Below are 24,473 nucleotides of genomic sequence, written 5' to 3'. Positions count from 1 at the left end.
AATACTCATAATCAGATTAGAGTTACTTTTTATGGATTACATATTAATTTATTGATTCCTGTAATGCCTCATTTTAAATCAGACTAAAGCTGATTTACGTTCGGTAAATCTTAGAGTGCACACATACACATGCTCTAACAAACCACCATGGCATAGAGAACACATATTGCGGCAATGGCAGATGAGTGAGCTGTGTTACTATGGACGCAGTGGAGTGTAGTTGTTTATTCAAATTGAAAAACGAAAGTAAAGCGTTTTAAGATTTCATACGCTCATAATCAATCTCAGCGAGCTCTGTGTCAGCGTGCTCCCAGTCCTGGCTGGAAGAAAAAGGCATGCAAAGCTGGGCCGGCAACAAATCCTTCTCAAATCTCCACGCTCTACCTCATCCTCGAGCGCCTCCCTCGTGTGTCCCTCTGCAGCTGCCACGGGAGGAGAGGGGATCAGCTTTGGGTGTATATGGAAAACAGAGCTCGTTCCCGTCTGACAGAGGGATATATATCACTCACAAGGTGGGAACATTTGCGGAATGGCGTCTTGAAAAAGACGTCGCTAAGCAAACGGCTCTTTTATGTTCTGTATGTACTGTACACAATAAAACACAAATACAATGCAATAGCGTTACAGATGAGCAAGTGATAAAGGATACTCAATTTGTCTGAGCACAAGCAGGGAGGTAGAAATAATCCACTCTCTGTAAAGTTGTGTAAACACACACATGCTGCACATGTACACACACAAACAGACATACTGTACATGCATACATACACGGCTGGTCGCAGAAAAAAGAAAAATCCACAGGAAACTGACGAACACCAGTATTACCGCTGGTTGGATGCTAGGTGGTACAATGGGGTAATTTCCGGTAAGCAGGGTAAGGGTTAAGCCTACACAATAAAGCAACACACCTTGATTTCAAACTTTGAACTTTATTTTTTATTTTAACAAAAAATTCAAATGAAACTGGAAAAAAATTAAGTGCAATTAAAATGTGTGTTGTTCAACTTTTTGAAAGATGGCTTTACAACGGTTGTGAAGGGCAACATCTCTTTGGCAAAGAACCTACTTCATCTGTGCATTCTCTCCAACATGGGCTACTGCTTGGGTATTTCGTTGTCTGGGAAAATACATAATGTGTGTGAATAAAATTAGTTTTGTTCCCTCCTTCACGATATCTATATATATACAATCAACAATACTCAACAAGGACTATAGCAAACATGTAGGCTTAAATACACTGACTAGGGAAACACATGACAAAGACAACCAGTGACAAGACTTAACTAATAACAAGACTACTAAACTGGAACCAATAACAAAACAGAACTGATAACAAGTCAAGACAATAAACCAATGAGAACAAGACACATGAACATGAGGGAAACAGGATATCACAAGACTAGACAAGGAAAACACAGAACTACAAACTAAAAGTCTTAAATACACCTAGCTACCTCTAGTGGCCGCTAGGGCAAATATTAAAAAATGTGCAGTGACAGTGAGCTGCAGTGTCTTAAGTCAGTGATTCCCAACCCCAGAGCTTCACGGGGGTCACGAAGCTCTCTCTATTTTGAGGGTTACAAGAAGACGTACAGTATGTCTAACATAGGATGTTTTTTTAAGGTGTGCATCTCACGATAGTGGTGAGGACACAGGTTTTTTTTAAAGATGTAGCAAAACTGCTTGTTCTAATTGTACAGTATAGAGCAACGATCAAAGCAACAGGTTAGCTAGCCAAACCAAATCAGCGACTATGGCAAAGCGTCAGGTTGAAGAGAAAAACGTTAGGATTTATTTGGTTTTATTTATTCATTCATTATTTATTTATTATTATTTATCTGGATTTATTATGATTTAGGTATCTGTATTGAATATGGTTGCATTGAGGCAATGGAGAAAGTGTGAACTGAAGAGACTAGCGAATGATACATGCGATGCACGCGATTGTCAATTGGTGTCACTCGAGCACTAATGGAAAAGCATGAGATATTCCCCATGTAATTTCAACATTAACAGATTGGGTGAATACATGAGATATGATACTTTTCAGTAATTTGTATTACATCGTTCAGCATTTTTCATGCTATAAGTCGGAGAGAGAAAGAGTGTGTTGCGCCCCGCTCCCTTTGAATGGGCAGCTGCCGTGATCTGTCACACACAGCATTATAAAACACTACTTCTGGTTCAAATGATGTACTGTCACATTTGTGGAAATGTAGTTAATTGTAAAACCGCATATATTATACGCAGGCTATATGCAATTTGGAATTACATCAAACCTGAAATTCAAATGTATGTGGCAAGAATTCAGATAGAGATTCAGATAATTCTATCAAGATATTATGGGAGAAAGATTTAAACTTGGTATTGGAGGAGGGAGTGTGGGCTAGGATTCAAAAAAATGTCAAGTCTGCATCTAGAGATGCAATGGTGCACCTTATGTAGTTCAAGATTTTACATAGATTCTACTGGACCCCCTCTTGACTGTATAGGCTTGGCTTAAAGGCACACCCGCCTGGTGGCGATGCCAATCAGAAGATGGAGACACAACCCATGTTTTTTGGGGGTGTGTTAAGATCCAAGAATTTTTGGTTGAAGGTTCAGAGTTGTATGTGTGACATTTTGGGCACTCATATTTTACTTTGTCCCAGACTCTGTATTTTGGGTGATGGGGTGGTCATACATTTGGAGGATAATCACATAAACAATTGGGTTTCAATGACCAGTCTCATGATTGGCAGGCAAATTATTTTAAGGGGATGGAAGTCGGATGGAGGAGCCCTCATTTCCGGAGTGGTGTGTGGAGATGGGGAGGGTGGCTGCTTTTGAGGAGGTGGCAAGTAGAAGGCTGGGGTTTTGGGACTTGTTTGTTAAAAAATGGGGCAATCATTTAGCATTTTGGGGGGACTCTGTGGGAGGGGATGTGGAGAGTAAAGTTTAGTTTAATTATGTATGTTTATTATATTTTTTGTTTTCTGTTTGTGTGTGTGTGTGTTATTATGTGTGACCACAGGAGTGTTTGTTGGGGGTCAGGGTGGGGTTAATGAATGGGGAGGGATATTAGTTATAATTAGTTATAATGTTAAATGTTGATTTGTGTATATGTGTTGGGTTTTTCTTTGTTGTGTATATATGAATCAATAAAAAATGTTAATTGCAAAAAAGATATGTAATAAATTTACCATGGTTTTACTACAGTAACCATATTTTAACCATGATATCCATAGTAAAACCATCATAATAATACAAATAAAATATCCTTTAAATACAAAGACCATTTTAAAGCTGCACTTTTTTCTGTATTTGTGTATTTATGATGGTATTGCGCTCATTCTGTCCTTCATTTGAACTTTACAGAATCCAACTAGTTATTTCAAGAGGAGATATTCCATGTGTGAAATAAATATTGCAAAAAGTGGAATTTTACATTGGTCTCCATGGATTTAATATTGGTCTTTAGGAGTGTTCTGCTTAAAGACTTCATTGCAAGAGTTGATGAAGAAATCTAAATGGATCCAGTTTTATTACCTCAACCATCCTTCATATGCAGATAAACTCACTGAGCTTTGCTGCCTTCACCGTCATTTCAATTCCTCTTTTCTCGAGTTTGGTCTTTCAGAGTTTACAATCATGAGTCCATGGAGCCAGTTATCATCATACTAATGAATGATTATTTCATCTAATGTGCTGAAGAAAACACAACAGTGCTTATAAAGTCTGAGGATGAAACGACTTTTATTCTCGAGTGAATAAATCTCTGTTTCACTTTATATGAACATGTTCAATTTGAGGATCATTTTATTTATTTCTGCTATTGTCACTCTGGACATTGAACTGTGTTTCAGTGCATGTGCACGTGCTGAATATGAGATAAATGGAAATTGCTGCCCCATGTGTGCACCCGGTACAGTAAAACCAGTAATTTTATGTACATGATAGTTTCTGGAATGTGAGTCTTTATAGCCTTAAAATTAAAAAATTGGATAAATAATAAATAAATACATTTTAGCTTATACTCATAGACTACTTAGATTAAACTCAACGAACAGTCATTTGAATAATTTGACTTTTTGTTGAGAATGTAAGTTAGTCCTGATCGTTTTTTGGCTGTAACTTTCGTAGGTTTTGTAGGTATATTATATATAATTACAATTAACCATTCTTTAAAACATTCATTTCTTTTAAGAAAGTATATTCTGTAATGTTTTATTTAGGAAACTTTGTCTATTGGCATTGCACTGAGAATACCAGTACAACTTGTGTTCCTTGCCCTGAATCAACTTACATCGATGAACCCAATGACCTTATGAAGTGCTTTCCCTGCTTTGTGTGTGATGAAAGTTAGTGTGTCCTCCATGATGAATGCATTAATGGATGATAAAGAGATATTAATCATATATTAAAGAAGTGCTTTCTGAAGCATTGCATTTTTTATAGCAAAAAGTGTTTTGTGTTTCCCACAGATGTAGGATTAAGAGTGCAGAAGACCTGCACACACTCTGCAGATACTGTTTGTGAGCCACATGAGGGATTCTACTGCATTAACAGCAGCTGTACTTTTGCTTTGAAACACTCTAAATGTAATCCTGGTCAATATATCAAACAAACAGGTGGGTGCAATGTGTCTACTCTGTTTTACTGAACAGAAAAAATACAATTTCTAAAGAATTTCCAGAAGAGAGGGGAACCATGCTATAATATAAAATCAGAAATACAGGACCTGTCAGCGGGAAGAAGCTTTGTTGGATTCATCCGGGATGGGAAGGTCTCGGTCATGAGGTTTCGCGCTGAAGACAACGATCATGATGGCAGACTAAGTATGAAAAACTAAGTTATGTTATGTATGGTATATGGGTGCAAAAAAATAAAATAAAATAACAATAAAAAATAAAAAATAATATATGTATATGTGTGTGTGTGTGTGTGTGTGTGTATATATATATATATATATATATATATATATATATATATATATATATATATATATATATATATATATACAGCTGACAGCTGACAGCATATACAGCTGACATATATATATATATATATATATATATATATATATACATTTTTTTTATTTATTTTTTTTACAAAAACTTTTTGTCAGATTTAACCTCAAAATCTGATCAATTTGGCCAAATTTATGTAAACAAACATTTCATATTTTATCCATTTATTGTGCAACAAATACTTCAAAATAAATATAAATGTTAAATATAAATCCAACATGTAAATATAAATATAAATCTTAAATGTTAATGATTATAAATCCTAAATATAAATTCTAAATGTAAATCTTAAATCTACACTGGTGGCCAAAAGTTTGGAATAATGTACAGATTTTGCTCTTATGGAAAGAAATTGGTACTTTTATTCACCAAAGTGGCATTCAACTGATCACAATGTAAAGTCAGGACATTAATAACGTGAAAAATTACTATTACAATTTGAAACTACTTCAAAGAGTTCTCATAAAAAAAATCCTCCACGTGCAGCAATGACAGCTTTGCAGATCCTTGGCATTCTAGCTGTCAGTTTGTCCAGATACTCAGGTGACATTTCACCCCACGCTTCCTGTAGCACTTGCCATAGATGTGTCTGTCTTTTCAGGCACTTCTCACGCACCTTATGTTGTGGAAAAATGTTGAAGATTCTTTTCCTCTTTGCAAGAAAACTCTCAGAGTCAGGGGTTCCAGATGCCAAAGGTAGTAGTTTATTGAGCAACCAATAAACCTGAGAAGGCCAGCTGTCCGTTCTGGCTTCACTGTTCCACATTTCCAACTTTATACACTTCTGCTATCTTTTCTGAGTCCATAAATCGCTCAACCTGATTATCTCCAACCAATGAACTTGCATCTTACATCAGTTCAGCTCGCCACCATTATTTCTTAGACCATCTGACTTCTTTTTAATGGGGGAAACCTAGCAACATATCAAATTTTTTAAAAAGAACATTTATTTTTTAGAAAGTGTACATTTCAAACAAACAAAATAACACAATTGACCATAATGAGCTTCTTGCTGCACATCATGAGTGTCTGTTTTTGCTCTGTTGGCTGAGCATGTTTCACACATGTGTTTTTCTCATTATAGTGTCACATGTACAAATCTCTAGCTTATAATGCTCGCTAATACTTTTATTTCTATGATTAATATTGAAAATATACCATACTTACAGTCTAGCTGATCCCACAAAAGCTCAATGGGGTTAAGATCCATAACACTCTTTTCCAATTATCTGTTGTCCAATGTCTGTGTTTCTTTGCCCACTCTAACCTTTTCTTTTTGTTTTTCTGTTTCAAAAGTGGCTTTTTCTTTGCAATTCTTCCCATAAGGCCTGCACCCCTGAGTCTTCTCTTTACTGTTGTACATGAAACTGGTGTTGAGCGGGTAGAATTCAATGAAGCTGTCAGCTGAGGACATGCAAAGTGTCTATTTCTCAAACTAGAGACTCTGATGTACTTATCCTCTTGTTTAGTTGTACATCTGGTCTTCCACATCTCTTTCTGTCCTTGTTTGAGCCGGTTGTCCTTTGTCTTTGAAGACTGTAGTGTACACCTTTGTATGAAATCTTCAGTTTTTTGTCAATTTCAAACATTGTATAGCCTTCATTCCTCAAAACAATGATTGACTGACGAGTTTCTAGAGAAAGCTGTTTCTTTTTTTGCCATTTTTGACCTAATATTGACCTTAAGACATGCCAGTCTATTGCATACTGTGACAACTCAAAAACAAACACAAAGACAATGTTAAGCTTCATTTAATGAACCAAATAGCTTTCAACTGTGTTTGATATAATGGCAAGTGATTTTCTAGTACCAAATTAGCAATTTAGCATGATTACTCAAGGATAAGGTGTTGGAGTGATGGCTGCTGGAAATGGGGCCTGTCTAGATTTGATCAAAAACGACTTTTTTTCAAATAGTGATGGTGCTGTTTTTTACATCAGTAATGTCCTGACTATACTTTGTGATCAGCTGAATGCCACTTTGGTGAATTAAAGTACCAATTTCCTTCCAAAACAGCAAAATCTGTACATTATTCAAATTGTTTGGCCGCCAGTGTAAATCTAAATGTTAAATCTTTAAATGTGAATCTAAAATATAAATCTTAAATATAAAAATTAAGTATAAATGTTAAATAAAAATCTTGAGCTAAACATTTACATTAATAAAGCCCCTGGGCTGTCTTGACTGATGACCTTTAAGCAGTGTAACAGGGCAGTAGCAGACAGCAGTTGCGATGACCCTGCGTTCCAAATGGGATAAATCTGCCTACAAAGGGCACTTAGGGGGAATGATCGTGGTCGCCATGTTGAAGAGTCGTACCAAACCTAAGGGCTCATAAATAGAAAACGAGCATTTCCGTAGGGTTTAACTGATGGACACTTCACTGCCAACCGGAACCGGACCATATAAATCTGCAGGTTTGCCAAGCGTAATGTAAATTAAACCAGCTGCAACTACAATCACAATCTGGTTCTATATACAAATACATGTGACCTCACTTCATCTCCATGCTTTATAAAAGCTTTTAATCATTATAATGAACTTTTTAAAAATTATTTTTAACCTTTTAGCTTTCTTTTTGAAACTGGCTAATGCTTGTTATTTTACTGTAAATTCACAGAATTTTATTTGTATTTTTTAAATCAAATAATTATACAAAGTGGCATTTTATTTATTTAATAATTAAACATGCACTGTACATTTGTTTACAGGTTCATTTTTTTATTAAAATAAAACTTTTTACACATGAAGCTTACATTTCTTCCATTTTAAATCATTTATTTTCGGTTTGCATTCTGAAAGCAGTTAGTAATGCAAAATCATATATAAATATTTCTGATTAGGTGCAGGTGATGGTCATTGTCATTGTCAGCCTTTGTGCGATGACAGCGGCTCCTTTGGCTTGGATAGATGATGCTGAAGTAGAGGTCTGCATGGCCCTTAAAATGAAACCCGAACCCAACCCGTACCCGAGACCGTGTGGCCCGAACAATGCCGTCAGATTTTAAGCCCGAACCCGCCCGAACCTGAAATTGCTTACTATCTAATTTCTTCTAGCAAGTACTGTTGCAATAGGCTGTATTTTATGTAAGCATATAGGCAACATTCTTAACAGTACTGAAACAGTAAACATACACAGTTTAAACAAGGCACGGCAGTCCCTTAGTACACAAGAGCAGAAGGGGGGAAAAGCATTGACTTAACATTTATTTGCTGAAACTTCACTTGGTGCAGAACAATCTGGAATAATATGAAACAATGCAACAGTCCACTCTTTACAGCCTGAACTTGTTCAGATTGTTGAATCTTTGTGACAACTGTGCTAAAAATTATCTAGACGCAGCACACTGAATGAAACAGGTGTCTCAACATGTGTTTTTACAAATTTGAAGTTCTTTTTAACTTGACACGGTGTTTAAAATATGCCGGTCCTGCGTGAGACACGGAAGAAAAAGCAAGACGCAGTGCAAATATCAAACACATTGGTCCAGCATGTATTTAAACAATGGGAAAACAGAACAGATGCACGAAAAAAAAAACATTGGTGTGAACGGCCCAAAACTCGTCTGTTCACGCGTGTCTGTGAGTGAGAGCGCGTGCGCGAAACAAGTTCGGTAAGCCTGTTTATTTTTTCATTAATTACAAACCCGAACCTGACCCGAACCCGAAGTCCTACTTGAAAAACTCCAAACCCAGCCCGAAACCTGTCTGGTTCTCGGGTCCCATCGGGCCCGGGTCGGGTTGCAGACCTCTACGCTGAAGTGCGTTCCGAATTACCGATATTTTTTAGCCCTACACCCTTCAACCCTCCGAAGCTCTCACTCTGGAGGGTAAACCCTTTGATGGGATTAGGGCATAGGGATGAGCCCTTCGGAATGGGACGCATGTTGGCAGATTCACTCGTGAAATGTCTTCAATGAGCCACCTTCTTGCAGAGTTTATCTCCAACCTGCTCCAACACACCTGCCTGGAAGTTGGACGGTGGTCCTCTTGGAACAGGATTGGACACCCCTGATCAGTGTTGGGTGTAATGCATTACTAAGTAATTAATTACTGTAATTAAATGACTTTTTCATTGAGAAAAAAGTAATAGATTACTCTTAATTTTTCAGTAATTTAATTACAGTTACTTCTGATGTAATTGCGTTAAATACTGTATAGACTCTAGAACAATTATACACTATATTGCCAAAAGTATTCGCTCATCTGCCTTTAGACACATATGAACTTAAGTGACATCCCATTCTTAAGCCATAGGGTTTAATATGACGTCGGCCCACCCTTTGCAGCAATAACAGCTTCAACTCATCTGGGAAGGCTTTCCACAAGGTTTAGGAGTGTGTTTATGGGAATTTTTGATTCTTCCAGAAGCACATTTGTGAGGTCAGACACTGATGTTGGACGAGAAGGCCTGGCTCGCAGTCTTCGCTCTAATTCATCCCAAAGGTGCTCTATCGGGTTGAGGTCAGGACTCTGTGCAGGCCAGTCAAGTTCTTCCACACCAAACTCGCTCATCTGTGTCTTTATGGACCTTGCTTTGTGCACTGGTGCGCAGTCATGTTGGAACAGGAAGGGGCCATCCCCAAACTGTTCCCACAAAGTTGGGAGCATGGAATTGTCCAAAATGTCTTGGTATGCTGAAGCATTCAGAGTTCCTTTCACTGGAACTAAGGGGCCAAGCCCAGCTCCTGAAAAACAACCCCACACCATAATCCCCCCTCCACCAAACTTCACAGTTGGCACAATGCAGTCAGACAAGTACCGTTCTCCTGGCAACTGCCAAACCCAGACTCGTCCATCAGATTGCCAGATGGAGAAGCGTGATTCGTCACTCCAGAGAACGCGTCTCCACTGCTCTAGAGTCCAGTGGCGGCGTGCTTTACACCACTGCATCCGACGCTTTGCATTGCACTTGGTGGTGTATGGCTTGGATGCAGCTGCTCGGCCATGGAAACCCATTCCATGAAGCTCTCTACGCACTGTTCTTGAGCTAATCTGAAGGCCACATGAACTTTGGAGGTCTGTAGTGACTGACTCTGCAGAAAGTTGGCGACCTCTGCGCACTAAGCGCCTCAGCATCCGCTGACCCCGCTCTGTCATTTTATGTGGCCTACCACTTCGTGGCTGAGTTGCTGTCATTCCCATTCGCTTCCACTTTGTTATAATACCACTGACAGTTGACTGTGGAATATTTAGTAGTGAGGAAATTTCACGACTGGACTTGTTGCACAGGTGGCATCCTATCACAGTACCACTTTGGAATTCACTGAGCTCCTGAGAGCGGCCCATTCTTTCACAAATGTTTGTAGAAGCAGTCTGCATGCCTATGTGCTTCATTTTATACACCTGTGGCCATGGAAGTGATTGGAACACCTGAATTCAATTATTTGGATGGGTGAGCGAATACTTTTGGCAATATAGTGTATATACATATACATACATACACATACATATACACACATAATAATCATACTCACTTAAAAACTATACTACAGTACTCTCTCCACACCCCACCCGAGAGCCCCCCAAAAATTCCAAATACCTGCCCCATTTCCGGACAAACAAATCTAAATCACCCCATCTTCCCAATGACACCTCCTCATAAGCCGCTACCCTCCCCATCTCCGTGCACCACTCCGGATATTGGGGCGCACCAGCTGACCTCCAACCCCTCAAAATAACCTGCCTGGCGATCATCACACAGGTCAGAACCCAGTTCTCAATATGGCCATCCCCCATATCGATGACCGCCCCATCACCCAGAACAGAAAGTCTGGGGCAAAACTAAACCCGAGTGCCCACCACATCGCAGACAAAATTCTGAACCTTCAACCAGAATTTCTGTATCTTGACACACCACCAAAAAACATGGGCCATATCTCCATCCTCCGATTGGCATCTCCAGCAGGTGGCTGTGTCTTTAAGACCAAGCCTATACAGTCTAGAGGGGTTCCAATAAAATCTATGCAAAATTTTGAATTGTATAAGACGCACCCTTGCATCTCTAGATGCAGACGTAACGTTTTTAAAAATCTTAGCCCACACTCCTTCCTCCAATGCCAAGTTGAAATCTTTCTCCCATACTCTCTTGAGAGAAGTTAAAGCTCCATACCCCAGACTCTGAATTAACAGGGAGTAGTACACTGAGGCCTCATGACCTTGTTCAAAAGCCGCAATCACCTCTCCCAAAGCATCTGTCTCCTTAGGGGGGTGTGTGCTACTCCCAAAAATAGTACAAAGCAGGTGGTGGCGCAGTTGTAAATACCTATAAAACTGAGGTCTGGGGATCCCAAAATGTTGGACCAAGTTTTCAAACAATCTCAACACTCCACTTTCATATAGGTCACCGAGTGTAGCAATCCCCTCACAATCCACTCTGGCCAGCAGAAAGGGGACTTGCCAATAAACAATCTTGGGTTCTGCCATATGCTCGAGGCAACATTTAAATAAGTGTCCAATTTAAACAATCTGGACACTTTAGTCCATACCGAGTGTAAATGCGAAATAACGGGGTGTAACTTAACTTTTCCGATTAGTTTGATAGAGATGCTTTGTAATGGCGAAACAGGGGCAAGAACTGCCTGTTCAATAACAAACCAGGGAGGGGCTCTCACAGGTGGAAGTGACCAATGAGCCAAATGTCTGAGACTGAACACATAGTAATAAAACAAAATCTTGGGTAGGCCAAGTCCACCTTTGTCTATCGGCGTATGTAACTTATTAAAATGCAATCTGGGAAGTTTACCATTCCAAATGAAGGACTTCGCTATGCTATCAAATTGCTTGAAATAAGAGAGGGGGACATCTACAGGGAGAGATTGTAGCAGGTAGTTAAATTTTGGAATACAATTCATTTTAATAACATTAACCTGCCCACATCGCTTGAAAACCTTTTTATTAAAGGGTTAAAATTAACACTAACTAATTCAGACAAATTTGCTGGGAATAAAATCCCCAAATACTTAATGCCCTGTTTGGTTCACTGGAAGGCACCAGGCTGGAAAGCCATTACTGGACAGTACGCTGTCAGAGCCAAAGCTTCAGATTTAGACCAACTGACTTTGTATCCTGAGAACTTGGAGAAGGAATTTAAAATTCTGTGGAGGCAAGGCATAGATCTAGTATGTTCAGACAAATAATAAAATATCATCTGCGTAAAGCAGAAGCTTATGCGCCACACCTCCCGCTGTCACCCCTGGAAAATCATCCTCCTTTCTTATCGCAGCTGCTAATGGTTCCAGGGCAAGACAGAACAATAATGGGGAAAGAGGGCAACCCTGCCGAGTGCCCCTATGGTAAAATAATCTGAAATTAATCCATTTGTTTGTACTGCTGCTACAGGGTGTCTATAAAGTAACATAATCCAACTAATAAATGTACTCCCGAACCCATACATTTCCAAAATCTTAAAAAGACAATCCCATTCTACCATATCAAACGCCTTTTCGGCGTCAAGTGAGATGACAGCGACCGGAGACTGATCATTCGCTACTGACCGCATGATATTGATGAGACGCCTGATGTTATCAGAAGAGCTGCGGCCCCGAATAAACCACACCTGTCTATATGTATAAGAGATGTCATAACCTTACTTAATCAGTTAGCCAAAATTTTTGACAACATTTTACATCTAGTTGGATTAGGGAGATTGGACGGTAACTTTTACACTCGCTTGGATCTTTGTCCTTTTTAAGAATCAGACTGGCTTGTGTCATGGTTGGAGGAAGCTTTCCATTCTTTAATGATTCAGTATAAACTTATAACAAAAGTGGAGCCAGTTCTGTAGCATAGGATCTAAAAAATTCTGCGGCAAAACCATCTGGCACCGGAGCCTTGCCAGTAGGTAGGGACTTAATTACCTCGTCAAGCTCCTCCAAGGTTATCTCAGAATCAAGAGAGTTTTTTTGCTCAGTCGTCAGTTTAGGAAGATCTAATAGTTCCTCAAAGTTTCTAATATCTTCATCAGTAGACGAAGACGTGGAACTATAAAGATCAAGATAGAACTCTTTAAAGGCATTATTAATATCAATGGCTGAGGTAAAAATTTAACCACCAGCAGATTTCACTGAGGGAATGATATCTAGTCAAAAGCTTCCTTGCTTTGTACCCCGACTCAAAGTATGACTGTCTTGCCCTGAATAACCAAAACTCCACTTTCTGCGACAAAATAGTATTATTACTATATTTCAATCGGGTCAATTCTCTGAGGCCATCAGATGACATACGGCACTTCAGCTCTGCCTCTACACTTTGAGAGAGGAATATATTTATTCTTTGTGTTATTTTTAAAATGCTGAAGTCCCTCATGCCTGTATGTGAATGTTACTCTGGCAGTAATCATTTATCAGTGTCATGCAGCCTGTATTATTCAGTTGTGTGCTGAATGGGGTGCCAAACATTGACAAGACCCACATCATGACCCATGAGCATGTAAACAGGTTGATAATGTTCTGAGAATAAAACAAATGTGTCCACTTTGCGGCCAACATTAAAATAAGCTTTACTAACACATGATAGAAAGTATAGCAGCAAAACTTCAAGCAATTGCAGAATGGTCCCATCAGTCTGTGTACACTTCAGAAAGTTGTGCATCATTCAGTGAGTGCATGACTGGGCTTAAAAGATAAAACTATGTAGAACTTTTTATCTTCTCTGTTCCATGTTCTACTTAATGGTTGATGTGGCCCCAGTACCAAAATAATTGCACACCCCTGCTCAATTGAATATGTAAGACTAATACTGTAAATTGGCATGCAGAATTTCTTGAATACCAGCAAACACACAAAAATCCTTGCATTTTGTGAATGCACAAAATGCTGCATAAAAACTTATAAACGTGTATGATTTTGCAAATCAGTATGTCCTAATCTGCATGCGCAAAATTTTGCTGTCATCTTCAGCGACAGATCATGGGGAAGAAAAACACCCTGAAGCAATAAATGTTTTGCACATGAAAAAAACTAACTTTTCTTTACATTGTTTAAGTAGCATTTAAACATGATTATAATACATCTCCACTTTATACAGAGCACCCCCACTATTTTCAGAAGCACCCTCAATGATTTTGATCTGGAACCAGGCCTGAGTGTAGCCTGTTTATTTAACTGGCTTGGATTTCGCTATTTCACAGTTTTCACTATTTCACTACTTCTGTGTTTACTATTACACAACGTTCACGCACGCGGAAGAATAACAAACAAAACATGTTTCACGAGCTACTTTCGTTTTGTGGGAAATCGCTTAGGAGTAGTGTGCTTGAGAGTTAGTGCAGTGACACACTGCTGGTTTCCTTCATCATTTGTGAGGATGTTGTGTTATTGGGGAGCGCAGGTCAGAGAGGGTTTGGGTTTGCCTGATAATGTCAAACATGCGGATTGTGGTGGTACACGCTTCATGTTTCCAAAATCAGAAATACAGGACCCGTCAGCGGGAAGAAGCTTTGTTGGATTCATCCGAGATGGGAAGGTCTCGGTCATGAGGTTGCGCACTTAAGACAACGATCATGATGGCAGACTAAGTATGAAAAATGAAATGGAAGTTTAAAGTAACATTGGACAATATTATATAATTATTAAGATCATTAATGTTATGTTTTGAATGTGAACGAATATCATTATAGAAAACAGCTTATCAAACCGAATTGTTTTAAAGAAAGATTGCACAAACATACTTTTAAAGCTTATATATATATATATATATATATATATATAAAACAGACATTAATGTTCAAAACAAATGTTTCTGGTTATCAAACTTTACCCAGATAGCACACGTACGTCTCCGAGATGTCTGTTTTAGATCTTTTCATCTGGACAGCATCACATTCTAATAAACACATCTGCTGAACATCTTAAAAAGATCAGATTTACAAACACTGTTAATCATAAACATCTCAAAGACATCTGCTGTATGTCTTATTGACATCCGAGAGGAAACGTCTTTTAGACGTATTGCAGATGAGCAAACAACCTAAAAAATACATCTTCCAGATGTAAACACACATCAAATAGAGGTCTGGGTGATGTACGTGTACATAAAAATGACCTTATTACCATCTGGTTTGAAATCCTCACAAAACTTAAAGGAATATTCCGGGTTCAATACAAGTTAAGCTCAATCCACAGCATTTGTGGCATTATATTGAATACCACAAAAATGTATTTTGACTTACTCCTCCTTTTCATAAAAATAGAAAAGAAAAAAAAAAGAAGAAGAAGCAAAAATCTGGGTTACAGTGAGGCACTTACAATGGAAGTCAATGGTGCCAATCTGTAAACGTTAAAATACTCAGTGTTTCAAAAGTATAGCCACAAGACATAAACAATATGCATATTAACATGATTTTAGTGTGATAAAATTGCTTACTAACCTTTTAGGTGTAAAATTATATCCAATATTACAACTTGATTGCCATGATGATGTAATGTCAACAAACCCTAAAACCCTCAAATGACTGTAAAAATTAGTATTTAAACAACTTTTACCATTAGTTTTAACAGAAGAGTTAATGTAAGTGCTTTTATAAAATTATAAACTTCACATTTCTGTCTTTAAACCCTCCAAAAATTGGCCCCAATCACTTCCATTGTAAGTGCCTCATTGTAACCCAGATTTTTGCTTTTTTTAAAGAAAAGGAGGGACGAGTCTAAATAATTTTTTGTGGTAATCAACATTATGCCACAAATGCTGTCGATTGAACTTAACATGTACTGAACCCGGAGTATTCCTTTAATTCAATTAAACATTTTATGTGTGGCTTAACTGTCTGAATACCTTTTGAGGCAACTATATATTTTTATGTAGGTCTATTCATATTTGAAAGTACATGAACCACTAATCAGTTAGACATTATAAAATGAATGTTAATGATTTTTTTAAGGAAAGTTCAAATAAAGTTACCCAGTGTAACAAAATAAGAAGTGTATAGCCTATTTTTCATTACTGTGTGTTTACAATCTCAACCGACTGAACTGATCTAACCATTTGATTTACACCAGAACAACTACAGCTAAAGAAAGACAAAATCAAATCAATCGTCTGTGGGGGATCTGGTGCGGTACTTCTTGCTTATGGAGGAAAAGTTCTCATTATGGGCAAATCTACTATGTGCAAGTATGTTTTTCAGGCAGTAGGCAGCAACACCAATACCATCATTATTACCATAACTGACAAAAACAAATATTGGGTGAATACAGGTAAAATGGGACAACTAGATGTGTCAAGTTTAATCATCTATTATTATGTGTATTCCATACCTGACAGTCTTTAACATCGGAGCTTTGATAGTTTGTTTTTTCTCTGCAGTCCTGTCAAAGGCCTGGACAACAGGAAGCAGGTGATTCAGATCGCATGTGGAGACCAGCATTCAATGGCACTAACCCACGGTATTCACAGTCATTTCATCAACACATAAATTAATCTGCCATTTGGTTTTGCATTTGTAAGGATTGACACAAATGGATTCACTGAAAACTCTGATAAGTTGACTTTACTCAATTGACTGAGTAAACTTGTTCCCTTAATTGAATTGAGTAATGGTGTATCCAAAACCTTTGGTGCATATAGAGTGAACTTAACTATTTAAGTTAAGGTAACTAGATATAAGTAGACTAAACTCAGATTTGCAATTTAAATATTGTTGTTTCTACCAAATAATTTTAGTTGAATTGACTCAAATTTAGGTTATACGATAACATAGCTCAAACAAAGAAGATTATAACCGATTCTAGGTCAGTCATTAAGTAAACTTAATTCTCCAATGAAATGCAAATAAACCTGTACTTCAGTTGCACAGGAACAAGGTAAACTGAAATAAAGCTGACAGGGTTCAGCTGATGAAAAGATTACACTAATGGTGCCATCACATGGAATAAATGATACTAAAAAAAGAGCTAATACCTCCATACATTCTTAATAACAACTATTGAAATGTCCCTCTAATTTCAATTCAACCAAGGAAACATAATTAAATAATTAAATCAGAAGATTGAGTATTTCCTTACAGTAATATACACTCACTGAACACTTTATTAGGAACACTATACTAATACTGGGTAGGGCCTCCCTTTGCTCTCAAAACAGCCTCAATTCTTCGTGGCATGGATTCCACAAGATATTGGAAACATTCCTTTGAGATTCTGGTCCATGTTGACATGATTGTCACAAATTGTCGAGGTAGGACCCAAACACAGGAGGCAAATGAAAAGGGCTTTATTTAAAATAATGAAAGAAAAAAACAAAAACAGAAACAAACACTCTCACAAGGGAGAAAATAACACAAATAGGATCAATCAAAATAAATACAAGGACCGACCGAGGAGTACAGGAACCCACTGAAAACACGAACTGGCAAACTCTTGAACACACAAAACAATCTGGCAGAGACATGAGGAAAGTGGGCACAATATATGGAAGGAACACACATAAGGAACAGGTGAAAAGAATGAACATAACAAGGACTAAACGAGGGAGTGTGATGAGGAAATGAAGAGGCAGAGTTGGGGACGTTCATGGCAAGACAAACACAAAGTCATGTGCAAACATACAAGACCAAACAGACACGAGTCCACATGGCGATGATGAATCAAACACAGCCATGTGCACTCACAACACACAAGACATGGGTGTCAGGATCCTGTCACCACAATAAACATGACTGACAAAGTGCCAGGATCCTGACACTACCCCCCCTCAAAGGGACGCACCTGGCATCCCAAAAGTGGAACATCAAACAGAAAACAAAACAGACAGAAACACAACTAGGGCGGGACAGGAGGCACAGACCAGGGTGGGACATGAGGCACAGACCAAGCGGGAGAGGAGGCACAGACCAGAACAGGACAGGAGGCACAGACCAGGGCGGGACAGGAAGCACAGACCAGGCAGGGACAGGAGGCACTGACCAGAGTGGGACCGCCACCCTGCCTGACCCCTGCCCAGGGATGCTGTCAGCAGGCTCGCACCCCTCCAGGGATGCTGCAGTGGGCTTGCATGCCTCCTGGGGGTCAGCTGTGGGTTCCTCTGCCTCCTGGTGGTCAGCCGTAAGATCGGCCACCTCCTGGTGGTTAGCAGGGAACTGGACAGGTTCGTCCGCAGGCTCCTCAGCCTCGGTGATGATCTGGGGGCTTCAGCATGGCTGGAATCGGGCAGATTAATTTATGCGTTTGGCAGACGCTTTTATCCAAAGCGACTTACAGTGCACTTATTACAGGGACAATCCCCCTGGAGCAACCTGGAGTAAAGTAACTTGCTCAAGGACACAATAGTGATGGCTGTGGGGATTGAACCAGCAACCTTCTGATTACCAGTTATGTGCTTTAGCCCACTACGCCACCACCACGCCTATTCTTTATGCAAAGATGAATAAAGATTGATCTTTGTGAAGGACGCATGAATCAAGCCACGTACAAGGTTATCCTTGAAGAAAACTTGCTTTCTTCTGCTTTAACAATGTTCCCCAACTCTGAGGATTGGATTTCCAGCAGGACAATGCTCCATGCCACACAGCCAGGTCAATCAAGGTGTTTATGGAGGGCCGCCGGACCAAGACCCAGTCATGGCCAGCCCAATCTGCAGACCTGAACCCCATTGAAAACCTCTGGAATGTGATCAAGAGGAAGATGGATGGCCACAAGCCATCAAACAAAGCCGAGCTGCTTGAATTTTTGCACGAGGAGTGGCATAAATTCACCCAACAGCAATGTGAAAGACTGGTAGAGAGCATGCCAAGATGCATTTTTTTTTCTCCCCTTTTCTCTCCAATTTGGAATGCCCAATTCCCAATGCGCTCTAAGTCCCCGTGGTGGCATAGTGACTTGCCTCAATCTAGGTGGCGGAGGACGAATCTCATGTGCCTCCACGTCTGAGACCGTCAATCTGCGCATCTAGTCACGTGGCTTGTTGAGCGTGTTATCACGGAGACGTAGCGTGTGTGGAGGCTTCACGCTATTTTCTGCGGCATCACGCACAACTCACCATGTGCCCCACCGAGAGTGAGAACCACACATTGTAGTGACCACAATGAGGTTACCCCATGTACCTACCCTCCCTAGCAACCGGGCCAATTTGGTTGCTTAGGAGACCTGGCTGGAGTCACTCAGCACGCCCTGGATTCGAACTCGCGCTCCAGGGGTGGTAGTCAGCGTCAACACTCGCTGAGTTACCCAAGCCCCCATGAAAGCTGTGATTGAAAATCAGGGTTATTCCACCAAATATTGATTTCTGAACTCTTCCTAAGAGTTAAAACATTAGTATTGTGTTGTTTAAAAATTTATATGAACTTGTTTTCTTTGCATTATTCAAGATCTGAAAACACTGCATCTTTTTTGTTATTTTGACCAGTTGTCATTTTCTGCAAATAAATGCTCTAAATGACAATATTTTTATTTGGAATTTGGAAGAAGTGTTGTCAGTACTTTATAGAATAAAACAAAAATATTCATTTTACTCAAACACATACCTATAAATAGCAAATCCAGAGAAACTGATAATTTTTCAGTGGTCTCTTAATTTTTTCCAGAGCTGTATATTTTGTACTAAATCGTTTGTTTTTAACTTTTAAAATCTGAAATCTATGGATTTTAAGATAAATAAGTTCAATTAACGTAAGTTAATGAACCCAAAACTTGACATTTCAAGTAATGTTTAATTAAGAAGACTCGATTTTTCCAGTAATGACAACATTAGGGTTTACAGTATTGAAGTTACAAACAGTACTTGCAAGTGCAGATGAGTTGTACTTCTCCTCTCAGATGGTCAGTTGTTTGTATGGGGTGAGAACTCTCATGGTCAGCTGGGTTTGAAGGAAGGACAATCTGGCACTCTAACTGCTCAACATGTTCAGAGTCTGACTGGAATTCCTCTGGCTCAGATCAGTGCTGGAGGAGACCAAAGTTTTGCCTTGTCTCTCTCTGGAGCTGTGTTTGGATGGGGGAAGAACAACACTGGACAGCTGGGCCTAGGAGACACCAAAGGTCTTTATTTAAAGATTATATGGAATGTTGAACATCTGGTATTGACACAGCATTGTATACATTAACCAATCTGTCACCACTCAATACGGCTCTTTTGAGATTAGTACAATGCAGGGTCAAGCCTGTATCAAAGCATGAATGTGATCAATTTACTGTCCTGCCACCACAGATAGACACATACCAACAGTTCTAAACTGCCTGAATCAGAAGAAAACTGTCATGATCTCTTGTGGAGGGGAACACACTGCCACTTTATCAAAGGTATTCAATCATATTATATTTTATACCAATGATATTATACAGTGGTTTAGTTATTTCATATTTACCATAAATGGATACAAGCTGAACAGAATGTGTAGTAAGATGTCACATTATTGCAGACTTACCATTTTATAACTAGCGAATATTCACAACTGAAGTTGATGAAGAAGTAAATATGGTTGTATTATCAGGGCGGCACTGTGTTCACATTTGGATCGGGGCGTTTTGGCCAACTTGGACACAACTCATTTAGAGATGAACATCATCCGCGGGTGGTTGCTGAACTGTGGGGATCTAAAGTGTCCCAGGTCACATGTGGAAGGTATAATACTCTTTACAAGCTTTTTTTTTCCCAGAGCATAATTTTATTCTACCATTACACCAATAATTATTCTCTTCTTTTAAACAAATATTAACAAATTATTATGGCTTGAGTTAAACTCATTAAGGCATTTGATTCTTTCATGCATCCAAGAAATCACACTCTTGTATTAGTGGAATCGTCAAAGCTGATCTACTCATTTGGATGTGGGATACAAGGGCAGTTGGGAAATGGACAAATGTGCAATCAGTCTGTGCCATTGCCTGTGGAGCTACCAACTGGTAATTACAAATCAACTTTTAGAAATGGGTTGGTTTGTTATGAATAGTGTTGCTCATCAACTGACTAAATATTTGTGTTACACAGAACCTAATAATGCATATGCAATTAAAAAACTCACGACTGGAGAGAGCCATTCCTTTGCCTTGTTTAACAAAGTAAGACATTCCTTTTTTTCACTCACAAATAGTTTAGTAACTAAATTATTGCTGTATTGTGGTTACTTAGATTTCACTTTTTTGTATTTTTTAGGAATTTGGGAATGCTTCAGCAAAGCATAAACCCAATCCAGGTAGATGGGTTTTGACATTAGACAAAAGAATGATTGACAGATGGATGTCTGAATGTGAATCAGCGGCATGGAAAACAATAAAGAAGTAAGTGTTTGACTCAATTCTGTAGACAGTGTTGCAGTTATGCTACTTATACTATTATTGTAAAAGCCCCTAATTTACAGTGCTGTGAAAAAGTGATTTCTTCTATTTTTGTGTATTTTTCATACAATTGTTTTAGATCTTCAAGATATAACATAAAATAAAGGCAAGCTGAGTAAACACAAAATGCAGTTTTCAAATATATATATATATATTTCTTTTTTTTTTTAAGTAAAAAAGTTATCCAACACCTATATCACCATGTTAAAAATGAATTGCCCCCTTAAACTCAATAGGTGGTTGTGCCACCTTTAGCAGCAACAACTTCAAACCAATAACTGGAGATCAGTCTTTCATAACGCTGTGGGGGAATTCTGGCCCACTCTTCTTTGCAGAACTGCTTTAGTTCAGCCACATTGGAGGGTTTTCGAGCATGAACTGCCCGTTTAAGGTCCTGCCAGAGCATCTTAATCGGGTTCAAGTCAGGACTTTGACTAGGCCACTCCAAAACTTTAATTTAGCTTCTTTGAGCCATTCAGAGGTGGACTTACTCCTGTGCTTTGGATCATTGTCTTGCTGCATAATCCAGTTGTGCTTGAGCTTCAACTCATGGACTGATGACTGGATGTTCTCCTTTAGGATTTTCTGGTAGAGAGCAGAATTCATGTTTCCCTCAATTATTGCAAGTTGCCCTGGCCCTGAAGCAGCAAAGCATCCCCACACCATCACACTACCACCACCATGCTTGACCGTAGATATGATGTTCTTTTTGTGGAATTCTGTGTTTGATTTACGCCAGATGTAACGGGACACTTGTCTTCCAAACAGTTCCACTTTCGACTCATCAGTCCACAGAACATTCTCCCAAAAGGTTTGAGGATCATCAGATGAGCCTTAATGTTCTTCTTGGTTAGCAGTGGTTTTTTGCCTCGCCACTTTTCCATGGATGCCATTTTTGGCCAGTGTCTTTCTGATAGTGGAGTCATGAACAGTGACATTTATTGATGCGAGAGAGGCCTGCAGTTCCTTGGATGTTGTCCTTGGCTTTTTTTGTGACTTCCTGGATGAGTTGTTGCTGTGCTCTTGGAGGTATTTTGGAAGGTTGGCCACTTCTGGGAAGGTTCACTACTGTGCCAAGTTTTCTCCATTTGGAGATAATGGCTCTCACTGTGGTTCTTTGGAGTCTCAGAGCCTTTGAAATAGCTTTGTAACCCTTCCCAGACTGATGTATTTCAGTCACGTTTTTCCTCATCATTTCTGGAATTTCATTCGACCTTAGTATAGTGTGCTACTGGGTGAAACCTTTTAGCCAACTTCATACTGCTGAAAAAGTTCTGTTTAGGTGTTGATTTGATTGAACAGGGCTGGCAGTGATCAGGCCTGGGTGTGTCTAGTCCAGCTGAGCCCCATTATGAATGCAGTTTCGTAGATTTGGGGATTTACTAACAAATACTTTTTCACACAGGCCAAGTTGGTATTGGATAACTTTTTTGATAAAAATAACATTATCATTTAAAAACTGTATTTGTGTTTACTCAGATTGCCTTTGTTTTATGTTTGATTTTGTTTGAATTTTTGATGCAATTTAATATGAGATATACACAAAAACAGAAGCAATCAGGATGGGGGCAAACACTTTTTGAAATACTGAGATAATGTGAAACAGTGTACATGCGGAAATAACTGCCTTTAAGAACTTGGCGAATGGGTTTGATGATCTATTACACACTCAAAAAAGGATTGTTTCTGCTTATTCAATTTACTTAAATTAAAATGAACTAAAGCAACACGATTCTAAAACATTTTGTCACAACTTGATTTCATTGTGTTCTATCCATTTAAATTTGTAAAATGAAAGTTTACTTAATCCATTTGAGTTGGGACCACATGAATACTTTTTCTGGTGTTAATACAGTATTGATGAATCTGGGCATGGGATTTCCTTTTCCCAGCATGCTTTGCACAGGACCTGATAGGGAGAGTAAATGTTAAAATTAAGTGTTATTTTATGTTTTAGTGCAAGATGAATACTTGTTAGTGTTTAATGTTTTATGTTGAGATTCAGAAGAGTTTCTGTTATGTTGGAGTTTTGGGGGTTACAATTACGGTAAAGAGTGGAGCTTGAGCTAACAATGAGGACAGGTAAATGTTGTACATATTATTGATTGCTAGCTTTGTTGAGGAATTGCTGTGCTAACCATGGTATGTTTACTAAACTACACTCTTTGGTGCTTACAACCAGCATGTATTTAACATGCTAACATGCACTTACTGTAGTTAGTATGTAAAGAAATAACAGAGATTAATTTGAGTTACACTGACACATTTAATTTTGTTGGGTTTACTCAATTCAACTAGGTTCTTTCTACACAAATTGTTTGTGTTGAGATTACATAGTAATTTTAAGTTAAGAAAACTAATTTCAAAGACGTGGAACCACTGTCCACTATTGAATCAAGTCTGTAAAAAGAGTTTTTTTTGTGTATATTGTAGTAGACATATCAACAGTATGTTGTATATTAGTTCAAAATGTACATTTAAACAATATACTGAGTAAATCAAGTGTTTAGGATTCTTACTAATATTTACACTGTTAAAAGTGGTAACATACAATTGGTACTAGGGCTAGGCAAAAAAATAGATTTTTCGATTAATTGTTTTTAAAAATTTGGACGATTCGATATAGATTCTCTAAATCCATGGACCGATCTTTTACTCTATGCGCAACCCTCCATCACAATGAGAGGAAATAACTTGCATTTGCTATTGCTATGTGACTAAAAATTTATATATTTGGCAACTGGCTGGTAAATATTTACATTTATATTTAGTCATTTAGCAGACGCTTTTATCCAAAGATTTATCCAAAGATTTGTAAGACTTACAAATGAGGAAAGTTCAACAACATCTACAGTGTTGTACTGCCAAGCTCTCAAGGTTTGCGCTAGCGCAGAAGAAAAGAGACAGAGAAGGATTTATATATTTTTTTTTACAGTAAGTGCAAGTTAAGTTCAATTGTAAGTACAAGTGTGGATTGGTTAAGTGCTCGTGGAACAGATGTGTTTTCAGCTGGTTCTTGAATGTTGAAATGGTATCAACATATCGTGTGAAGGCTGGAAGCTCATTCCACCACAGTGGATCAGACAAAGAGAAAAATCGTAAAATAGACTTTGAGCCTCTTTGTGATGGGACCACCCGGCGCTGCTTGTTCATAGACCGCAGAGAGCGAGTTCAAGCACAGACCTGGAGAAGTGAA

The 24,473-nt window shown here is 38.6% G+C and overlaps 1 protein-coding gene across 1 annotated transcript in view; it reads left to right on the top strand.

Annotated features, from left to right (window-relative positions):
- Positions 1-9,300: 9,300 nt before the first annotated feature.
- LOC127444282 (uncharacterized) overlaps positions 9,301-24,473 on the top strand; it is a 58,453-nt gene continuing 43,280 nt past the window's right edge. Inside the window, 9 exon segments of the mRNA XM_051703553.1 lie at positions 9,301-14,526; positions 16,007-16,121; positions 16,314-16,393; positions 19,760-19,981; positions 20,151-20,242; positions 20,434-20,564; positions 20,718-20,845; positions 20,931-21,001; positions 21,096-21,220. Of these exon segments, the coding sequence (XP_051559513.1) occupies positions 14,007-14,526; positions 16,007-16,121; positions 16,314-16,393; positions 19,760-19,981; positions 20,151-20,242; positions 20,434-20,564; positions 20,718-20,845; positions 20,931-21,001; positions 21,096-21,220 (1,484 nt within the window). The 5' untranslated portion in view covers positions 9,301-14,006.

This window comes from Myxocyprinus asiaticus, chromosome 7 (assembly GCF_019703515.2).
Source record: "Myxocyprinus asiaticus isolate MX2 ecotype Aquarium Trade chromosome 7, UBuf_Myxa_2, whole genome shotgun sequence".
Taxonomy (NCBI): domain Eukaryota; kingdom Metazoa; phylum Chordata; class Actinopteri; order Cypriniformes; family Catostomidae; genus Myxocyprinus; species Myxocyprinus asiaticus.
Note: the sequence above shows the minus strand (reverse complement) of the source record. Positions and strands in the feature narration are given on the sequence as shown.